The 22974-nt window shown below is 39.4% G+C and overlaps 1 protein-coding gene across 1 annotated transcript in view; it reads right to left on the reverse strand.

Moving 5' to 3' along the window:
- The window catches only part of UGGT2 (UDP-glucose glycoprotein glucosyltransferase 2), a gene marked incomplete at its 5' end in the record, with an annotated part of 518844 nt that overhangs the window by 371629 nt on the left and 124241 nt on the right, over positions 1-22974 (reverse strand). The window contains one exon of the mRNA XM_089680491.1: positions 21325-21444. Coding sequence (XP_089536617.1) covers positions 21325-21444 — 120 coding nt within the window. The remainder of the gene's footprint in view (positions 1-21324; positions 21445-22974) is intronic.

Below are 22974 nucleotides of genomic sequence, written 5' to 3' on the forward strand. Positions count from 1 at the left end.
CCAAAAAGGTCACAATAACTCTTCCTTCTTTTACAATGCATTTTTTAAAACAAAATATTTCTTCTTCTTATTGCAAAACTGGTCCTATGATTGAAGCAGATGGCAAGATTTTTTTTTTATGCAAGCCTATTGTACATCATTAATCTTGGTCATATTTCCTTCCTAACAGCAGCAACTAATTGTATTTATTTTCTGGTTATCTCATTAGCAATTCAATAGCTTTGTTCACAACAGATGCTTCCATTTTATATTTAAAATTTAGAGTATAAAAAAAAGAAAAATGAACAGTCAACAGAAAACACATGAAATCTTATTTGGTGCAGTTGGATGTACACAACAGAATTTTCTGCAGTTGTGTCATAAGAGGTTTACATGTTTTGTCTTGTTAAAGGACAGTCAACAAATTACAACTGTTTTAAATATAATAGTACGTTGGATTACCATTATATCACAAAAAGGATTGTAAAGAAATGTAAAACTGACAAGAAAGACAGACAAGAAAAACAAAAAAATTATAGGGATTAGATGTTTTGCAAGGACTGGAGAAAAAGTCTGGTCTGCTTCAAAGTTTCCATTTATGACATATTTGTTGTGTATCCATCATTTTCTATATTATAGCATATATAAAAAATAGTATAGCTACGATTCATGGTAGGGGTAGACAGCACTTACAGATCCTGACTCTTCCATGCTTCACAAGCCTTACAGCGCAACACTGGGCATTGTCATACAGGAAAATGGTTATACTCCAAGAGATGTTCATTTCCTAGGACAGTGCCCTACAGTTGTGTCCAAAATTATTCAACCCCCACTGAAATTGAGTGTTTTGGCCAGTTTGACATTGCTTTTGATCATTCAGTCATCTTGCTTACATTTACATTAAAGAGGCACTTGTAGGTCAGACAAATATAACATAACAGTTATAATGAAATAACCACAAATGTCTTTTCTGTGCTCACAGCATTATCAGTTTTATTCAACCCCCAAGTGACATTCAATCTTAGTACTTAGTACAGCATCCTTTTACAGTTATAACAGCTTTTAAACGTGAAGCATAGCTTGACACAAGTGTCTTGCAGCGATCTACGGGTATCTTCGCCCATTCTTCATGGGCAAAGGCCTCCAGTTCAGTCACATTCTTAGGCTTGCGCACTGCAACTGCTTTCTTTAAGTCCCACCAGAGGTTCTCAATCGGATTTAAGTCTGGTGACTGCGATGGCCACTCCAAAATGTTCCAGCCTTTCCTCTGCAACCATGCTCTAGTGGACTTGGAGGTATGCTTGGGATCATTGTCCTGTTGAAAGGTCCAACGTCTCCCAAGCCTCAGGTGTGTGACGGACTGCATCACGTTTCCATCCAATATCTCCTGGTACTGAAGAGAATTCATGGTACCTTGCACACGCTGAAGCTTCCCTGTACCTGCAGAAGCAAAACAGCCCCAAAGCATGATTGACCCTCCACCATGCTTCACAGTAGGCAAGGTGTTCTTTTCATCATAGGCCTTGTTCTTCCTCCTCCAAACATAGCGTTGATCCATGGGCCCAAACAGTTCTAATTTTGTTTCATCAGTCCACAGAACACTATCCCACAACTTTTGTGGTTTGTCCACATGGCTTTTGGCATACTGCAGTCGACTCTTCTTATTCTTTGGAGACAGCAAGGGGGTACGCCTGGGAGTTCTGGCACGGAGGCCTTCATTACGCAGTGTGCGTCTTATTGTCTGGGCTGAAACTTCTGTACCCACATCTGACAAATCTTTTCTCAGTTCCTCAGCAGTCACACGGGGACTTCTCTCCACTCTACGCTTCAGGTAGCGCACAGCAGTCGAAGTCAGCATCTTCTTTCTGCCACGACCAGGTAGCGTTTCAACAGTGCCCTTTGCCTTGAATTTGCGAATGATGCTTCCTAAGGTGTCTCTTGGTATGTTTAACATCTTTGCAATCTTCTTATAGCCATTGCCCTTCCTGTGAAGAGAAATCACCTCTTCTCTTGTCTTCCTGGACCATTCTCTTGCCTTCACCATGTTTGTAACCACACCAGTAAATGTCTAGAAGGAGCTGAGTATCACAGTCATTTTAAAGCTGCCTAATTGGTGCTTATTATGCTTGATTGCTGCTCGGTGACATCCACAGGTGTTTTCAATACCTGATGGAAAGCACCTGTATGAACCTCTGTTCTTCAGAGTGGTAGTCTTTAAGGGGTTGAATAATTGTGGCAATGAAGAAACCACATAAGAACCATTTACTACTGTATTACATAAACAATTGATGTCATTTTAGTTGCATTTGGGTAGTTACAACGTCCTTGTAGGATTTGATTCTGAATACAATTCCAAATGTACACTATAGTCCCTAAACCCCTTTACAGCATTGGGGGTTGAATAATTTTGGACACAACTGTAGGTGTATGCAAATTCCAGTGTATGGACCACAGAGTTTAACACTGCATCTGAGGAAAGTAGCTTTAGATCTACCTCTGATAATTATAAAGTGGGGATGATGTACTTTATCTAATCTTCATTACTTGTTTGTTTTGGTTTGCCCTTTTGTCTTCCTACACCCCTTTAAAATGATTTAGTAACCAATATTGTCAACACAGACACATACTGTACACAACTTCAGTGTGTACAGAAAAGAGTTTTTTGAGACCAACCTACTTGCTGATATTTTCTCAGGAAATTTTTTTTTAAAAATTAATAAAAAAAATTAATAAAGCAATCGAGAGTTAACAAAACAACATTGTATTGCCACAAATTGCATGGGGGTCTAGATATCCTGTTCATAATACAATATTATAAGGCAGCACACATTGCCCCTTTAGTACTTTTGCATGCTAACCAAGAAACATGTGATATATCATCTCTTTTAAAGTCTGGAACTCACAGTACTCATCTCCCCTCAGTTACCTCTATTAAATATAGTAAAATGACCCCTATTCCCCCCAGGTGTGGACTCGCCGACAAGAATCCTGGTGGTCTCAAAAATGGTTCAGTTACATTTACACCTTGCTTACATTTGAGGAGCTTAAACCCTTTAAATATTTTCAAGAAACCAACTCAGCTCCCAGTACAGAATTGAACCAATTTTATACAGCTACATTTTTTTGCCTTTTCCTTACTTTGTAACACCTCCACTACTAGTGTCTTAACTGCTTTTGAGAGAAAGTACCGTACCAACCATCATACTTCAGGCCTTATCTCTTTAATTCTGACTACTATAAGGTCCTCTAAAATGCACCCTAAGGCACATTGTATGCTCTGTTGGAAGGAAGAATTGGAAAAGTCTTTACCTGGGAGTATATATGGCCTGCCATGGCAAATACTTCAAACATATTAGCTATAGAAAACGCATACAAAGTTCCTTTTCTACGGTATCTCACATATTCTATACTTGCTAAATTTTTACCGTATTATTTACTGTTATGTTTTGGAGCATGTGGACAGGAAGGTACAATGCTTCATATATGGTGGACTTGCCTAAAAGCTTGCAGGCTTTCCATTCATATATACAATTTGATTTACACCGTGCTGGGTTGTAACCTACACAAGAACCCAGCAGAGGTGCCCTGAAACTATTGTTCATTCCCGGAAGTCCCCCACACTAAATTTCTTGAAGATTCTTTCCTGATGTTAAGAATGATGATAAATGAGAAATCATTAGCCATCACTACAGATACCCACACAAAGTTCTTCAAAATCTGGTCCCCATGGATCTCATAGTCCCAACCAAACCAAAGAGCTACGAGTCTCTAAGCTGCCAATTCACTAACATGGTCCACAAGGTAAGGAAATTACCTCCTCTCCACCTCCTCCTCAATTTCCTACCCCTTTTTTTTCTCATACGTTGCCATTCAGTTTAGAACTAGAAATGTCGAACTACTAATATCAGATGTTCTACACCTTTTAAAATCATTCTGGGGCAATCCTCCTACTATTTATTTGTATTATAAACGTTCAATCATAACTGAACTAGTTATTAGAGTTCTAAGATAATCATATGGAAAAGATTTTCAAGCACTTCGGAGGCAACCCAGAAACAAACTTATTCTGATTTTGGTCATCAGCCCCCAAAAGCACATATGCAACTCAGGTTTGTACTGCAGAAAATAGACAATTAATAGGTGGATCACTGCACAGTGGTCTTACCAATATCCAGAAATTTATTGTAATAGTCAAAAGTGTTCAAATAGCATAAGACACAGCAAAGCGCAAGTGTTTCACACCAATAGGCACTTAATCATAACACATCATGCACCATGGCTCAATTATTTAAATAGTTAATTCATTCAAACATGCAGCAGGAGCCAATCTGTGCATGTGCTCAAACAATACCAAGCATTTCTCAGATTCCTAAAAATAGAAGTGTTTATACACAATAAGAATATGAAAACCAAAACAAATACATAAAGAAATCAACCAGAAATAAACATACAGCCCAAAACATAGTGAAACACATTTCATATAAAAAAAAACAAAAACCTATCTATATCTATATACACACATACACATATACAGTATACGTATATAAATACAAGGGATGAAAAAAAGGAAAAAAAAACCTGAACCCATAGGAAACTTAAACTGCCCCAAGCTATCAACAAGCTTCAAGAAGTGCTCAAGCCTCCTAGCAGCTTAAAGTGGCATTCAAAATAAAGAAAAACCAACACAACTGGGTATAGCTCAGACGTTTGGCTAACAGCAGTTACTAGAAATGGCAAATGAGGCTTGCAGTAGTAGACTTAAACATATTTATTAGTATCAAAAAGGATTAAATCTTATCAAAGATAGCTCAGTTTTAGAACCACACAATGCTTATTCACCAATACAAAAACACCAAAGTGCATTAAAACCAATGTACACCACGTAACAGCCTGGGCATCAATTTTGACCATATATATGCATTACACAAGAATCCAGCTCAGTAGCTGGATTAGAGCTAGATTAGGTTGAATTAGTAGGAGTAACTTGTAGTGTGGGGCCCATATGCATTCCCAACTAGAACGCGGTTGGTGTAGGGCCTAGATGCGCCGTTTGTCCACACTGGAATTGAAACAATTGAGCAGCAGAGTTATGAAAAGTCATCTTCTTGTTGACAGGTGACAGAGAATTGCAATATTCAAGACAGGATATAATGTGGGCCAATACTAGTTTTTAGTATATAACATTTTAGTTGAATCATGCATAAGGAAATTATATTTGTGTTATATATTTTTAAAGATAGCAATGACAGAAGATTGTAATAAGTTAATTTGAAATTTAAATGAGAGGGCATAACCAAGTATTAGCCCTAGGCAACAAGCTTGGTAAGTGAGAGCTATGACTGCTCTGTCAACAATAATTATTAAATAATATGGCCGGAAAAAATGCTATGTACTAGCTATACTAAGGTTAAATAAGGACATTAATGGCTGGGGTGCATTACTGTCGTTATAATGGTTATCCTACCCAAAATTCTTTATCTTTTTAGAATTCTCTCTATACCGGTCCCTTCACATTTCCTCAGAATTCTCCAACGCCAAACCCAATCCTCTATCTGGAATAAAGTTAGACCATGAAATTGCTAAGACCACTCTCTTTTCATCTATACTGGCTGGAGGGCTAGGCCTCCCCGACTTCACTAAGTACAATCACGCAGCACACCTGGCTCAACTACCTAAATACCACACAGTACACGAAATCCCGCTCTGGGTCGCTTTAGAAGCAGTGGACTGTGACCCGCTGTCCATAGAAAATTTACTATGGCTTCACCCACGAGACTGTCGCACATTCCAATATCCAATCACCAAGAACAGTTTATCCCTTAGGGATACCCTCAAGACAAGCTTAGCTCTACGCTCCCCCCATAAACCCATGCTGTCTTTTCTCTGCAACCCTACATTTGCTCCAGCCTGGACCTCCCCCTCCTTGTTTCACAATTGGTCTGAGATCTTTCATTATCTACAAGTTAAACATTTCTTCGCCCCCAATCTACGGAGTGACTCCACCCATGACCAAGTTCAAACGGCTGTGTAAAAGTTATGCTCACGCGCAAGGTATGATCTCAACGCTTTACACCCACCTTCTATCCCCACCCTCACGCATATCCTATGATAAGAGTTGGGAGAGAGACCTTGGCCTGGTTTTAGACCCTCCAGAATGGGAGGATATATGGTTGTATACTAAATCAGCATCACAAAATATAGTAGCCTTGGAAACAAATGATAAAGTACTCATGGCCTGGTACATGGTTCCCGCTCGGATAACTAAATTCCTCCCCTCCTCTTGCTTTCGAGGCTGCCCGGATAAAGTGCAAACGGGACATACCTTGTGGCTTCCTATTTAGGAGGGCAGTGGTTGGATCTGTAGACAGAGTATAAGGGAGCATTGAGGAGAGGATACCGAAAACCTCCACCCAGAAAATAGAAACCAGGGGGCAGTGCCACCAAATGTGATAAGTGCCTGGCACTTATCACATTTGGTGGCACTGCCCCCTGGTTTCTATTTTCTGGGTGGAGGTTTTCGGTATCCTCTCCTCAATGCTCCCTTATACTCTGTCTACAGATCCAACCACTGCCCTCCTAAATAGGAAGCCACAAGGTATGTCCCGTTTGCACTTTAAACTATTCCTGCAAGTTACTACTGCGGCGAAACAAACTATTGCTAAAGCATGGAAATCCCCTCACCTCCATATTCTGGAAGTCAAACATAGGGTCACGTGAGCCTTCATGCTAAACTTGAGTCGGTTATTCAAGACACAGTGAGCACTTTTGAACGGCTTTGGAAACCCTGGGTGGAACACTGTTTACCTCCCGACTTTGAGGATTCCTTGTTTATCCATGTTGAGTCCACCTATGCTCTTGGGTCCCCATTCAACCACAGGACCTAGCTTTCCCTTGGGGCTACCCTTGTTCCTTCTCTTTCTGTGACCCCCCTTTTCTCTGACTACTCTCTTTATTCCCTCCACCCTTAGCTGTCCATGTCTCCACATGCTACCACTCCTTGTTTCCCCTTCCCCCTCCCTCTTTTCTGTCCCATTCCCCCTTTTCCCTGTTCCTCGCTTCCTCCCCTTGTTTTTTTTCTCTCCGCTTTCTTTTTTGTAATTTTCTTCAAGCCTATGGATAACCTGGTCATACTTAGCACACCTACTTGCCTTTCTATATGCTCCCTCAGGCGGTAGCTACCTACTACCCATAGCTGATCACGAGATACCTAACCCATACTATGACCCCCAGACTAATATAGATTGACACGCAGCTCTTTGTATTCTGACGTTTTTGTTTGTATCTCCTGTTGCCATTATCTCATTATCCTCTACGTTTTTTCAATACCTGTTTTTCAGTTTTCTCATTTTCCTGTTGAGTGTTACACTCATACCCATGTATTGTTTTCTGCTGGATGCAAGAATTCCTGCATCATTCTTTATTGTACCTGTATGTGATACAAACGACCATAACTGATCTCTGCCTGTTGATCTCATACTCTGTCCCAATCTTATGTTACCCTTGTTGCATTTTTTTTGTATTACTGCATTGGAATTGTAACTTTGGCTTGAAGCCTTCCACTAAAATATTTGAACAAGGAAATAAGGACATTAAAGTAAAGACAATAGATAAGGCAGTAAGCAAAGTGTGATAAGGAACTGAAAAGCAAATTTGATTATCTACAAAAAAGTAATATTACAAGTCAAATAAGCTAATTAGTTGGCCAAGACCATAAGTACAGAGAAGACTTCTGAAAACACAGCCTTTGGAACACTAATGGATAGACGACAGAGAAATAGCATAGAAATTAAAGAATCCTTATTGTCCGTATAGAATGATAAGAAAAGATCCATGAGGATGCAAGACTTGGAGAAGGAGATAATTATAGTAGAACTAAAGGCAAAACTTTTTCATTTTGAAGAGAGTAAGGGAAGATCACAACCCCAGTCAGTTGTGTTTCGCTGGGGCGATTTCCCTGCACTTCTTGTCCGATAGTCAAAACCGGAAACAAGAGGAAATCCCTCCATAGTGCAGGAACTTATTGTCATCAGGGTCATCTAAATTAGTGTCCTCATTGGAAGATTTCCCTTCCATTCCTGTTTTGGTGACAGCCCAAAATTTGGGATTTTCTTTCACTTTTGGTAGTAATGGTAAATAAGACAAATAGACAAGGTGGATCTCCCTAATGGGGGCACAAACCACAATAAAATCCAGACAGGTTTTCTAATACCTCTACACTTAAGTTTTGCCTTTAGTTATACTTGCACGGTGTCTTTAGCAACGTGTTTGTAGTAAGTGTAATTGTGTTGACCATATGTCTATCATTGGGTGCTGAAGGCTCTGTTTGTCCTAAGTATATTGTCTATATGAAAATTTGCTATACTTTGACAATTTACAGTGTATTGTCTATGCACAGTTTGTTCTTCAAAATGGTATATAACTGAGCTCTGTAAATACTGCACAAAAAATGGCAAATGTGTGCCAACTAAACCCGTTTTTAACGCATACTGTTAGACAGGTTAATTTGGTTTGGTTGCAGGCTGGCTGGGAAGTTAGAGCTGGGAATTCTTTTTTGTTATTTAATCTGTACATACTGCCCGTCACTTGAAATGAACTGCTAAGTGTCCCATAGTTATACCAAACGTAAACCTCAAACTCTCTTCACCATAAGGCTATGGTCATGAATTCCCCAACAGTTTTGGTGGAGAATGTAGGCAGTTAAATAGACCTGAGAAACCTGACCATATTGGCAAGAGCATGGAGAACAGGATGGACTTTGAAATCAGGCAATGAGATTTCTTACCTGACCTCTCTCAGTGGTGAAAAAAGATCTTGTGTGCTAAATGAATGCTTTGGTCATAATTCAGGAGCCTGAGTGCATGAGGTAGCTTCAAGAGGCCCTAACAGGCTAGCATCAGCACAAAAGCAAGTGAGCTGTATCAGTGGGAGTGGGAGTGAAGTAGAGTTGATAGAGAGAGGTGCATGGTGTGCCTCTGCAGTGTAGGTAAACTGAGAGACACCTGTAATGCAATAAGTGACTGACATGTGACTAACTCTACAGCAACTATTAACTAGTCTGTCTTAATGCTAATGCAGACATAGTGAAATAGAGATTTAGAGATATCTCTAGTACAGATCTAACATGCAGTCAGAGGTTTTTTGTTTTTTTGTTTTTTTAATTAAAGATAGCGGTGGCACTTTTTGATTTCTATTAACATCACTGTTTTTCAACAAAAATAATTATTAGATCAGCCTTCAACATATTTTCAGTCCCAGAGGAACCCTTAAAATAATTTTCAGGTCTCAGACAACGCCTGCTAAAATGAATTATACTTGTAGATCACAGTACATTAGAGGGTTAAGAAGGAGGTTTACCTAGATTATTTGACAGTCAGGGTAAATATTTTTTACACCCCCTTTCTTTATATAACAGTATTTTTATGGATAACCTTGAAAACAAAATGACAGAATAATAACAAAAAGAAAAAAACAGCGAAACTTTTGTTGTCCTCTTATATTACTAATAAGTGTGTAGAAATTTCATAGGTCAACAGTGTGGGTGAGAGATCAGTATGTCATTAACTGCTCAAAGGACACTTAGCAATTTATGTAGAATACTGGCAAAGGCATTTGTATAGTTTAATTGAAACTGTTGATACCGTATTTGTAATGAGCTTGGTAAGTTTTCCCTGTTGACTTTGTTTTGTTGGTCTGTCTTCACAACTATAATTTGTATTGTAGCTGCTTAAGGGTTAGCTAATGCCGTTCCATCAGTTTGAGTTTGTCTGTACTGTCTATTTCAGTCTTTGTGGCTAGACCTTCTGTGATGCATATTATGATTTGACCTGTATTGGTTCTACTTCTGTTTGTCTTCAATTGTGGAGCTAGGCAATCGTGTAGGTTGTATATGGGAAGTTGTTCTGCCACACAAGGCCACCTCTACCTTCATCGGCTTTGATGAAGACCTAGAACTTCTGGTCCCTGCAGCTTGGGGAGAGCCCTTTAGCATCTGCTGGCAACAAAGTAATTTTGTCCATTTTTCTGTTCTATACTATTGTGCTTCTGTTAAAACGTTCCTTCAATCCAGGAGTTCTCAAATGCCCCTACATTATCTGTATAATGGATAATATTCTTTGACCAGGAGCAGGGTCCTCCTAACCCTTTTGTATTGAACTGTATCATTGCTGTATGGTCTCCCTTTATATTGTAAAGCGCTGAGCAAACTATTGGAGCTATATACAGCCTGTATAATAATAATAATAATGTCAAGTCAGACTGATTGTTTATGCCAGTTTATGCCAGTTCTTGTAACAGTCAATGGCTCTGCTCTCAGCAAACTGAAAGTAACCACCTAGAGAGAACTCAAAATAAAGCTGAGATATAACATGGCTAGGTGTTTCTGAGAAAGAGAACACAGCCCTTTTGAATTCTGTAAGAAGACAATGTACCTTGCCGGAATGAAAAAGTCTGTTACAATAAGTGGTCACTTGGTGACAAGTCAGCCAATCGAGGCTAGAGATAGCAGGAATAAGTACATCTGAAGGGGTCCCAGTGTTAGGGTGAAAAAAATGACGTGTTTGAAGCCTGGATGAATGGGAGGTCAGTGCCTTCATCAAAAGAGATTTACCACAGGATAGATCAAGATAATTATCAATTAAAGAAGTTACGTGCGAAGGGTCAGAAGATAAAGAGAAGGTAAACCAGACATGCAAAAGAAGCATGGGATAGGTCTTGGATACAAGGCATAACCCCATGGTAAAGCCCTAGGTGTATTGGTGTGAGCTCTTGTTTGACAATACAAGAAGCCTTCAGGTTAGGTCTTGGGAACCACTCCAGTATACAGTAGAGAAAAGCATAAACATAGTATCGGGTGAAATCTGGCAGGCCAGTACCACCAAAATATTTCAGGCTACAAAAGAGTGCGCAGCCACATCTGGGAGAACTTTTCATGCATGATAAATTGAATGAGCATGGAATAAAGCATTCGGAAAATGATTGTGGGAAAAGAAATGGGAATAGTTTAGAAGAGGTAAAAGCAGTCTGGGGAGGACATCCATTTTAATGGCATTAAATCCTACCAAACCAGTGGATATTCAATAGGTCTCAAGAGGCAAGATCTTTATTCACAGCTGTTAAATAATAAGGATTGGAAAGGTGGGCTAGAATGGCCGTACCCAGGTAGGTGATGTAGGATTGCTTCCATTAAAAGGGAAAGTTATAACGTAAAAGCGAAAGACAAGAAGGGAGTAATGAAATATTAAGAGCTTCCATTTTCGTCATGTTCAATTTGAAATTGCTGACCTGACTAAAATGCTTGAACTCCTTATTAAGAGATGGGTGGCTAAAGTGACAAAAAGTGAAAACTATGTGATGAGCAGAGCGCATAGAGCTCCCAGTGATCGAATCATTCCTGATAGCAAGGGCTAGGTGTTCAATTATCAGGACAAATAAAAGGGGGAACAATGGGCAGCCCTGGCTTGTACTATTAGAAAATGGAAAGGCTGGCAACTGATGTCCGTTAATCAAAAAAGAGGGGCACACAATGACCGGATATTTGACCGTAACCTAGTCAAAGTCAGGAGGAGAAAGGACTAGTTGATGTGGTCAAACACCTTTTTAGGTGTCAAAACACAAACCTGTTAACAACATAGATGAATATGAGAGATAAAGTGTAAGGTTTAAGTTGAATTGTCTCTCCTCTCTCAGCCAGGGACAAAGCCCACTTGATCACTGTGTATTAAATCTGGTAATAAGGGAGAGACTGCGTTACCCAACATCATAGATACTTATTCAATCAATGTATACCCTTTATCCTTTTCAAACCCTCAAAAAGTCAATACTTTCTCCCTAGAAAGTGCAATAATACATATACAACCTTTTTGTGAATTATAAAAAATAAAATAAATAAATTGATTTTAAACATATAATATGCAATAAAGTCCCACTAATCCAAAAAAATTGTCCAAAAAGAAAGTCCAAAATAGTGTCCACAAATATCCCAAATTTATTCACTCTTTTCATCCACTGAAAGGATTGGCTCCTACTTCATCCAAAACGCACCTTGAAGTAAAAATAATATCTAGTGCATTACCTTGATAATAATAATAATAATCACCCCATGCAACCAAAATACACTTCAAAAAAACCTTTTGTGCAAAGAAAAAAAAAAAATATATATATTATTTTCTTATAGTGCATATAATCACACTAATCAAACTGTGAGCAGTCTGTGGTCACTGCAATTCAGTGTCTGCCAACAACCAACACACAGTAGTACTAAATACTATTACCCTCTATGAGTATTTGAAATGCTCAAACAATACTATGGAAAAGTATTCCTCCACATTATCTTCCAAAAAGTTTTTTCAAGGTCCTCAGAGAGATAAGAAGGGTCTCAGGAATAGTATTCAAAGCATAGGGATAACTTTTTATTCATCACTTACATTAAAATTTGAAAATATCAGCTCCAGACATGGTTTCAAGCTTTTCCACCAAACACCATGTGTTGAAAACCAACAAAATGCCCGCGGCAACACCCCCGGTCTACGCACGGACGAAGTCCGGAGATGACGAGACGCGTTGGGGGAGTGACGTCAGGGCGCACATGCGTAGACCGGGGGTGTCGCCGCGGCCATTTTGTTGGTTTTCAACACATGGTTTTTTATGGTGTTTGGTGGAAAAGCTTGAAACCATGTCTGGAGCTGATATTTTCAAATTTTAATGTAAGTGATGAATAAAACGTTATCCCTATGCTTTGAATACTATTTCTGAGACCCTTCTTATCTCTCTGAGGACCTTGGAAAAACTTTTTGGAAGATAATGTTGAGGAATACTTTTCCATAGTATTGTTTGAGCATTTAAAATACTCATAGAGGTTAATAGTATTTAGTACTACTGTGTGTTGGTTGTTGGCAGACACTGAATTGCAGTGACCACGGAGTGCTCACAGTTTGATTAGTGTGATTATATGCACTATAACAGGGGTGTCCAAACGTTTTTCAAAGAGGGCCAGATTGGATGAAGTGAACATGGTGGAGGGCCAAACATTTTTCCGAACATTCTTTGAACCATTACAATTAAATGCAAATAAATTATTTTATGCCAAGTTAATTGCAAACGACATACTTTTCATTTCATAACATTAAGATCAACTGACAGCTGAGTTTTCACAATGTATTGAAAATAAATTTTAAAAAAAACTTACCTGCACTAATGTGAAGGGTGAAAAAGGTAGCTGGAGCTGAAGTCTCTGCTCGGCAGCCGGGAGGGGAAGAGAACACACTTCACGCTGGAAGCCCGGCTCTGACGTCACCGCCCTCTGTCGCTCCCAGCGCGGCGCAGTCACGCATGCGCACTGCTCTCAAGCAGAAGACTGTCTGCCACAGAAGGGAGGGCCGTGCGACAGCCGCATTTACACAGACCAGGGAGAACGCGCCGCAGTCAGGCATGCGCACTGCCCTCTGCTCTCAAGCAGAAGACTGTCTGCCATAGAAGGGAGGGCCGTGGGAGGGCCACATTACACAGAGCAGGGAAGGCTATTGGAGGGCCATATTAAACCGACCCCCGGGCCGTAAATGGCCCGCGGGCCGGACTTTGGACATGCCTGCACTATAAGAAAATAATATTTTTTTTTTTTCTCTTTGCACAAAAGGTTTTTTGAAGTGTATTTTGGTTGCACTGGGTGATTATTGTTATTATTATCATTAAGGTAATGCACTAGATATTATTATATTTTTTCTTTCGAGGTGCGTTTTGGATGAAGTAGGAGCCAATCCTTTCAGTGGATGAAAAGAGTGAATAAATTTGGGATATTTGTGGACACTATTTTGGACTAGTGGGACTTTGTTGCATATTATATGTTTAAAATCAATTTATTTATTTTATTTTTTATAATTCACAAAAAGGTTGTATATGTATCGTAGATACTTAGTATACTTTGAGACTGATATTTAAAAGAGAAATGGGCCGGTAACTGCCGCATTCCACAGTCTTTCCCAGGCTTGGGAATTGGAGAGATATGAGCCCTAAAGGTGTCAGCTGAAGGAAGATGTTGGTCATCAATAGATAACTTTTAGGGGCATAACTTTGTTTTTAATAAAAACATGTCAAAAAGCTGTCTGGCCCAGGACAATTGCCAGATTATAAAGGGCAAATATTGAAAGAAGAGTGGGAATCTTCTAGGGTGGAGCTCACTGAAGAAGGAAGAACCAGTAATTTGTATCAGAGATATACATCTGAGCCGCAGCCAAATTAGTGTATCCTAAAGGAATCCTTATATACTTTAGCATTATTAGCAATGTTTATACACATTATAGCATGTCAGGGAGTGCAGAAGGCTTTTATGCAGTCCAGACACACAGTTTTTTTAGACTAGGTTTTTGTCTTTTGCTATTTACCATTTTTTTTTTCATCCATAACAAAGCCAAGTAAAATTTTATATACTTGCAAATTGGGTGGATAAATCAGCAAAAACAGACTAGATTGATAAATATTTAAATATTAGGAAGTTAGAAGGAATACCTGAGATTCAGAGAAAGCTCAGAGGGACTGGAAATTGGCCAAGTATTCTTTTTTTGATTATCTACTTCACTTTATTTTTACGACGCTTTATATGTGTTATAGGAGTTAGGAAACCTATCTTTGTCCACATTTAATAAGTAATAAATGTTTATCAGAAGTAAACAAAGGAGGGGGATTGATAGGAATTTAAGAACATTTTAACCACTTCCCACCTGACCAATTGTAAACAAAAGTCCATCATATGAGGCGCAATATATGTGGCTCAATCTGTCACCCACTCCCACCGTGTCCACCAGAAATAGCAGATGACAAATTGTTGTACTAGGTCGGCCCTGGTACCATGTGATTGCTGTAACCAATTACAATGATCACCTGTCAGTTGTACACAATGAATGTCTTTCTTTCAAATCCATCCACTGTGTACTATTGTGATGATCTCAGTGACTGCACAGTGACCACATGGTACAATCATGGACAATCACAGGGCATCTGTCTGTTGGATTTTAGACACATATAATACTTCTTCTAGTGTCTTGAGGCGATTATGAATGAAAGAGCCATTGAAATAAAAAATGAAGTGTGATTTTATTCTATCACACAATGGTGTAAAATAACAATGTAAAGCGTATTATGAACAGTTCCATGTAGATAAAACTACTGTAAAAATAACAAGCAAACGTTTAAAGATAAAGTCACCATTATCTGTCATAGAAGTCCGGCCACGTGCTGTTCTGTCATTCATGTTCTACTTGTCCTTCGAAACTTTGTGAAGAAAAAGCCGGACGTGACGATATTGTAGCCTGCACCTGTTGCAGCTTCTCAGACATGTATGTATGCAAGAGTGTCGTGTTAGTGTGTAAGTGTGAGAGTGTCCCCTTGTCCGTTGTCTCATGGTCTTTTATGAGGCAAATTTACGTCATAGTTAGTGATCTTAATACCTTCTATGGAAATTATTACTGCTTAGCAAAGCCATTTCATAAAAGGAAGGGATGCTATACATATGATGTTTGATGGACAGGAACATATGTATGCTGATGTAAAATAATATTATAACCCTCAGCTATATATTTAAAGAATAATATAGCTTAAGAACATATCAATGTATAATCACTAAACTATATATGTATCAATGTTAGAAACGTATACTAAATACACAAAGATACTATTGAAATACGTAATGTAATAGTAAGTCACTTCTAATAACCTTGACATATACTACCAGCCTAAATATAGTATACTCAGCCTTCAGCTGGTATAGCTGTCTCAGCTAACTTACCCATATTTACTGTCTCAGCTTAACTTGTATATCTTTTGGTCTCAGCTATAACTGAAGAATTGTAATACTACCATTTGTCAAAAGACCATTCACACATATTAATATTAATTATGACTAATCATAAAAACCAAATATTTTGCAAGCTTGCCATCAATATAAGTGCCGAATCATAATTTAGATTTATTAACACTGTCCATGTGATAGCTGTGACCAATCACAGCTATCACAATAGTACACACTGGCAATGAATAGATGCCTTAAATAAAAAAGACACTGCACTGCTCTGGTCACAGTATGTATAAAATAAAAACATTAAAAAGGCATCTCAGTCTTAGTCCATAGGGTTTAATATTGAATTGCCCCACCCTTTGTTTGTAAGGGCTTCAACTCTTCTGAGAAGGCTGTCCACAAGGTTTAGGAGTGTGTCTATGGGAATGTTTGACCATTCTTCCAGAAGTGCATTTCTGAGGTCAGGCATTGATGTCAGAAGAGAAGGCCTGGCTCGCAGTCTCTACTCTAATTCGTCACAAAGGTGTTCTTTCAGGTTGAGGTCAGCACTCTGTGCAGGCCAGTCAAGTTCCTCCACCCCAAACTCGCTCATCTATATCTTTACAAACCTTGCTTTGTGCACTGGTGCGCAGTCATGTTGGAAAAGGAAGGGGCCATCCCCAAACTGTTCCCGCAAAGTTGGGAGCATGAAATTGTCCAAAATGTCTTGTTATGCTGATGCCTTAAGAGTTCCCTTCACTGGAAATAAGGGGCAAAGCCCAACCCCTGAAAAACAACCCCATACCATAATCTCCCCTGCACCAAACTTTACACTTGGCACAATGCAGTCAGGGAAGTACCGTTCTCCTGGCAAACGCCAAACCAAGACACGCCCATCGGATTGTCAAACAGACGCATGATTGTTCAATCCAGAGAACACTGTTCTAGAGTCCAGTGGCCACGTGCTTTACACCACCGCATCGATGCTTCTTATTGCACTTGGTGATGTAAGGCTTGGATGCAGCTCTCTACACACTGTTATTGTGCTAATCGGAAGGCCACATGAAGTTTGGAGGTCTTTAGCTATTGACTCTGCAGACAGTTGGCAACTTCTGTGCGCTGACCCCGCTCTCTCATTTTACGCGGCCTACCACTTCGCAGCTGAGTTGCTGTTCCCAGTTGCTTCCACTTTGTTATAACACCAGATTTCATGGATGGACTTATTACACAGGTGGCAACCTATCATGATACCTCTCTTGAATTCACTGAGCTCCCGAGAAATGTTTGTAGAAGCAATCTGCATGCCTAGGTGCTTTATTTTATACGTCTGTGGCCATGGAGGCAATTGGAACACCTGAATCCAATGATTTGGAGGGGTGTCCCAATACAATATGGCAATATAGTGCACACACACATATATATATATTCAGTTGTACCCAACCCTTGGCGATTGCATGGACCGTCACTCGTAAGCAACTTTTTCCATTAATTCTCTTAGAGAATTAATTATTTTACAGGGTAGGTTGCCAGGTCTTTCCCCAACCCCTACCATGCAGGAGATCGCACATGGCCAGGGATGAAACTAGGACAATTTAGACAGGAGCCAATTAACCTACCAGCATGTCTTTGGAGTGTGGGAGGAACCCAGAGTACCCAGAGGAAATCCACGCAAGCACAGGGAGAAACATGCAAACTCCATGCAGGAGGCGCCATAGTTGGGAATTGAACCCATGACCCATTTACTGCACGGCAACCACTAAGCCACCGTGCCGCCCCATACATATATACATACACACACTTTGAAAACACATCAGATCTCAATGGCGATAAGTATGCTGGATATCTATACTGATATGGACTGGGTAATGTGTTGGGAATGTAAGGGTGCCCCATTGTTGATGGAAATTAAAATTATCAACCTACAGAGGACTGAATTAAAAGAAACCCTGAAAATCAAAGTGAAAAAACGATGCAGCAAGCCAGTTCATTTTGCTGAAGTTTCATTGCAGCAACTCAAAATGGTACTCAGTAGTTTGTATGGCCCCCATGTGCTTGTATGCATACTGACATCAGGGCATGCTCCTAATGAGACAACGGATGATGTTCTGGGGTATTTCCTCCAACATCTGGACCAGGGCATCACTGAGCTCTTGGACAATCTGAGGTGCAACCTGGCGGTGTCGGATGGACCGAAACATGATATCCCAGAGGTGTTCTACTGCTATTGCTCTATAGGTCAGGCAAGTGTGGGGGCCATACAATGGTATCAATTCCTTCATCCTCCAGGAACTGCCTGCATACTCTCACCACATAAGGGCCAGGGCATTGTCATGCACCAGGAAGAACCCAGGACCCACTGCACCAGAGTAGGGTCTGACAATTGGTCAGATTTCATCTCAATACCGAATGGCAGTCAGGGTGCCTTTGTCTAGCCTGTCGAGGTCCGTGCATTTCTCCATGGATATGCCTCCCCAGACCATCACTGACCCACCACCAAAACAGTCATGCTGAACAAAGTTACAGGCAGCATAACATTCTCCACAGCTTCTCCAGACCCTGTCACATCTGTCACATGTGCTCAGGGTGAACCTGCTCTCATCTGTGAAAAGCACAGGGCATCAGTGGCGGACCTGCCAACTCTGGTGCTCAATGGCAAATGCCAATCAAGCTCTATGGTGCCATGCAGTGAGCACAGGGCCCACTAGAGGATGTCAGGCCCTCAGGCCACCCTCATGAAGTCTGTTCCTGATTGTTTGGTCAGAGACATTCACACCAATGGCCTGCTGGAGGTCATTTTGTAGGGCTCTGGCAGTGCTCATCCTGTTCCTCCTTGCACAAAGAAACAGATCTTGGTCCTGCTGATGGGTTAAGAACCTTCTACGGCCCTGTGCACCTCTCCTACAGTAAGGGCCTGTCTCCTGGAATCTCCTCCATGCTCTTGAGATTGTGCTGGGAGACACAGAAAACCTTCTGGCAATGGCACATATTGATGTGCCAACCTGGAGGAGTTGGACTGCCTGTGCGACCTCTGTAGGGTTCAGGTATCACCTTATGCTACCAGTAGTGGCACTGACCCATGTATGTATGTATGTATGTATGTGTATATATATATATATATATATATATATATATATATATATATATATATATATATACATACATACATACATACATACATACACACACACACATACATACACAGACATATTTAAAATGTTTTATTTACATACGGTTACCAGTCAGTATTCCTGATCCCCCCATCACACCAGTCATATGATCACTGGTGACAGTGTGTAAATAAATGTATTTCATTTCTTAATTTTCCAAAAAATTGTGACAAAAAAAAAATTACAACTTCAAAAAACTCACCATGTCTTTTACTAAATACCTTAGACTGTCTGCCTTCCAAAAAGTAGTCATTTGAGGGGTATTTGTACTATTCTGGCATTTTAGGGAATCAAGAAATGAGATAAGCAGTCAGTGAATCAGGATTGATCAATTTTCAAATATATAGTCCATAGTTTGTAGACTTTAAAACTTTCACACAAGACTAAATATTACACACCAATTTGGGTTATTTTTACCAAAGAAATGTATCAAATATATGTTGGCCTAAAGTTATGAAGAAAAATTTGAAAAATTTCATAACAGAAATATAAGAAATTTTTTTTTTTTTGTTCCAAAATTTTCAGTATTGTTTTACTTATATATCAAGGAATAAAAAAAAAAAAAAACAGTGGTGATTAAATACCACCAACAGAAAGCTCTATATGTCTAAAAAAATGGGAATTTCATTTGGGGACAGTGTTGTGTGACTGAATAATTGTCAGAGTGTGACAGCACTGAAATCTGAAAATTGGCCTGGGCTGGAAGGGGGTATAAGTGCCTGGTAGGCAAGTGGTTAAGGAAGTGCTGATCTGTGTCCGATAATGAGGACTTTAAATAATCGAGAGAAAGAAATAATTACCTGTATCTTAAGCAAAAACGTATTTGTAGTAGTGAGATTGTGACTGTGTAAGAGCTTTAGGTTCTATACAATCACACTAAATACTAAACGTTCTGTTTAACCATTTCTCCTGATAGGAAGAGTGTCTAAGTCAGTGTTTCTCAACCTTTTTTCAGTCAAGGTACCCTTTAAAGTTATGACCAATCTTGAGGCACCCTTTAACATTATGAACAGTTTCAAAGCACTCCATTCTAAAATGTACAAAAACTGTCTCTAATAGGACACCCAACGTTAGAGGGGATTTATTCTTCCAATGCAAATCCGCTTTTGCACATGGATACTGAATAGTATTCCAGTGTTTCTCTTATCCCTCATTTTCAATCACTTAGCTAATTTGACCTTATTACTGACAGAGAAGGGCAGGGGAGGGTCAAACAAGGGTGCCGTGCAGACAACAGAAATCCTCCATATCAACTGATGGGTGTCATTGGTTGTTAGGATGCTAGCAGCTAGAAGGTTGTAATGGTGCACAATTAAAACCTGTGGCTTTGTGTAACTAAAAGGCAGGCTTGATCCATCCACTCACTTGTATACAGTTTTTGGCCAATTTTTAGGCATTTTGCCAAGGCACCCCTGAAGATATGTCAAGGCATCCTGGTCTAAGTAAATAACATATGCTCTACAAGACCGAATAGCTTCATTTGTTTTTTTTCAAATTGAAGGAGCTCATAATGTACTATTCCTGTCATTTGAAATGAATTGCTAAGTGTACCACATGTATATATCTTGTTTGAAATAAACATCAAACTATTTTCACTGCAAGACACTGGTCATGAATTTACCAACAATGCATGACAAAAAGGTCTGTTAGGTAAAAAAAATGATCAAAAGGCTCAATAGGTGTAAACCTAGAGAAATATACAAAAGAATGCAAATGGAATAGCAGAATTTGGACTTGCAGTCAAGAGTTGTTTTTGCATATACAGGATTTCTAAACAAAAATAGAGTGTGCATCCCATTTTGTCTGTTAGGGCCAAACTAGACATACAGCAGCCAGTAATCCACAGAAGCTCACAGCAACCTCAGGAGTGAAGCTGTGAATGCAGAAAAGCCTGAAGTTCTTTTCCTTAGTTAAACCTCATATAATCCCAGAATCCCAGGAAAAAAAACTGCACAAACAAGAACACAAAATATAAAACAATAACTTAAGGTACTTTGAGAACAATACTGTTAATTAAAATGTATAAGCACATAGGTAACATCCATTTTTAATTTCTTAGTTTAGTTTTCACTTTCATGCTTAAAAAAGTTTTTCCATTTACCTTCTGTAATCTCTGATATGGCCCACAAATAATTTTATTACAGTAATACTACTGCATCCTAAAAAGACTATCCTAAGTGATAATTGACTTACTGAAACTGACTGGAAAACAATCAGAAACTTTGGTAATTACAGTTGGAAGATACGGATTGCTGCAGTTCATTTGGATGTAGTAGTAAGCAAAATGATTACAAAGTCTATATTGCATGATACAGTTAGAAAGGGACAGCGGGTAAAGGAAAACCGTAAAGGCATTGATGGATGTGTACAAATCAAACAGACAAACCGACTATAAAAAGAGCATGAGATACTCACCAGGTTAAAAAAGTTTCGCCTGATTGGACGTATGGCTCCAGGGAATGCTGGTCTTAACAATTCTTGAACACTAGAAGGCCACGATGAATACTTATGATCTGTTTCAATATCATTAATCCACTATGAATAGAAAAAACAGCCATTACTGGTACTTGGTAAATGAGATACACATACTCAAATTCAAAGATGCAAGAAATATGGAGACCAGCAGGTGTACTTGGGCAGTATATACTCTACAGTAACTGCGAACAAGTGATCTTAAGAGATCTAAACATCTCCCCCTTCTGATTGTATCAAACTATATGCAATGAGCTAAAACAGAAGTCTCCAACACTGCATTGTGAGCCAGAGTATAGTGTAACAAGAACAGCTTTCATGTTACAAAAAAGGTGCCTAAAATAATCTGTAAACAAAAATGATAAAACATATTAGTGCAACTATGTACTGTACATGGGGTAAACTGTGCTTACATTCCCATTTGGGTGACTAGAATGTATTCATATAAACAAGTACATTATCTCAGTACAGAGATTTGGCATAGAATATTTTCAGGCATCATGTTTTAAAAGGATTTTTTTGAGACACACAGAGACACAGATAATGCACCACTTTGCCCAGAAAGTTGTTGCAATTGCAAAGCTTTAGGCATGGTCATGTTTATTTCTTTTGTTTTTATTGGTATGACACAAAACCGTAGAGAAACAAAAAGCAATATCTGACCCACTCCATGCAAAACCCCAAAAATGGACTAGACAAAATTATTGGCACCTTCTCAAAATTGTAAGAAACAATTGCATTCCAAGTTTGTGATGCTCCTGTAATTTGTAATTAAAAACTCACCTGTATCAATAAACAGGTGCTGACGAAATCACACCGCGAACCAGTTATAATGGTGAAATATTGACTCAACCTTTCTGTTGTGTGTCTGTGTGCCACATGGAACATGGAGAAGAGAAAGAGCAGCGAAGAATTGTCTGAAAATTTGAGAACAGAAATTGTGTAAAAGCAAGGACAATCTCAAGGTTACAAGTCTATTTCCAGAGATCTTAATGTTCCTGTGTCCACTGAGCGCAACATTGTCAAGACGTTTACAGCCCATTGCACTGTAGCTAATCTCCCAAGACATGGACGAAAGAGAAAAACCGATCAAAGATTGAAATGAAGGATTGTCCGAATGGTGGCTAAAGAACTTTGATCAACTTCCAGACAAATTTAAGCTGACCTTCTGACTGTGCCAACTTGCACTATACATTGCCATCTGAGTAAATGAATTAAATCCCCATGGTCTCTAGAGCATCTACCACAGGTAGGGGAGCCCAAAATGCCCTTTTGGAACAGCCGGGCTGAAATAAAATGTGCCCTTAATACTATATACAACAGATCTACCACCTCTGCTGTGCGAATTAGATTAGTGGTGGAGAAATTGAGGGGGGGGTAACTGCTGGGTCGCAGTGGGAACCATACTCTTACAGAGGTGCTGCAGCTGAGCCATCAAGTAATAAAGCCAGGCGTTAGGCATTGCCAAATCACCAGCATCCTTAGGCCGCTGCAAATGTTCAAGCCGTACTCTAGGAGCTTTATCATGCCACAGCAATTGTCTAAAGATGAAATTTACCATTCAAAAGGTGCGCAATGGGATAACCATAGGGG

This window comes from Staurois parvus, unplaced genomic scaffold (genome assembly GCF_062004578.1).
Source record: "Staurois parvus isolate SC_StPar_1 unplaced genomic scaffold, SC_StPar_1.0 ptg000243l, whole genome shotgun sequence".
Lineage (NCBI taxonomy): Eukaryota > Metazoa > Chordata > Amphibia > Anura > Ranidae > Staurois > Staurois parvus.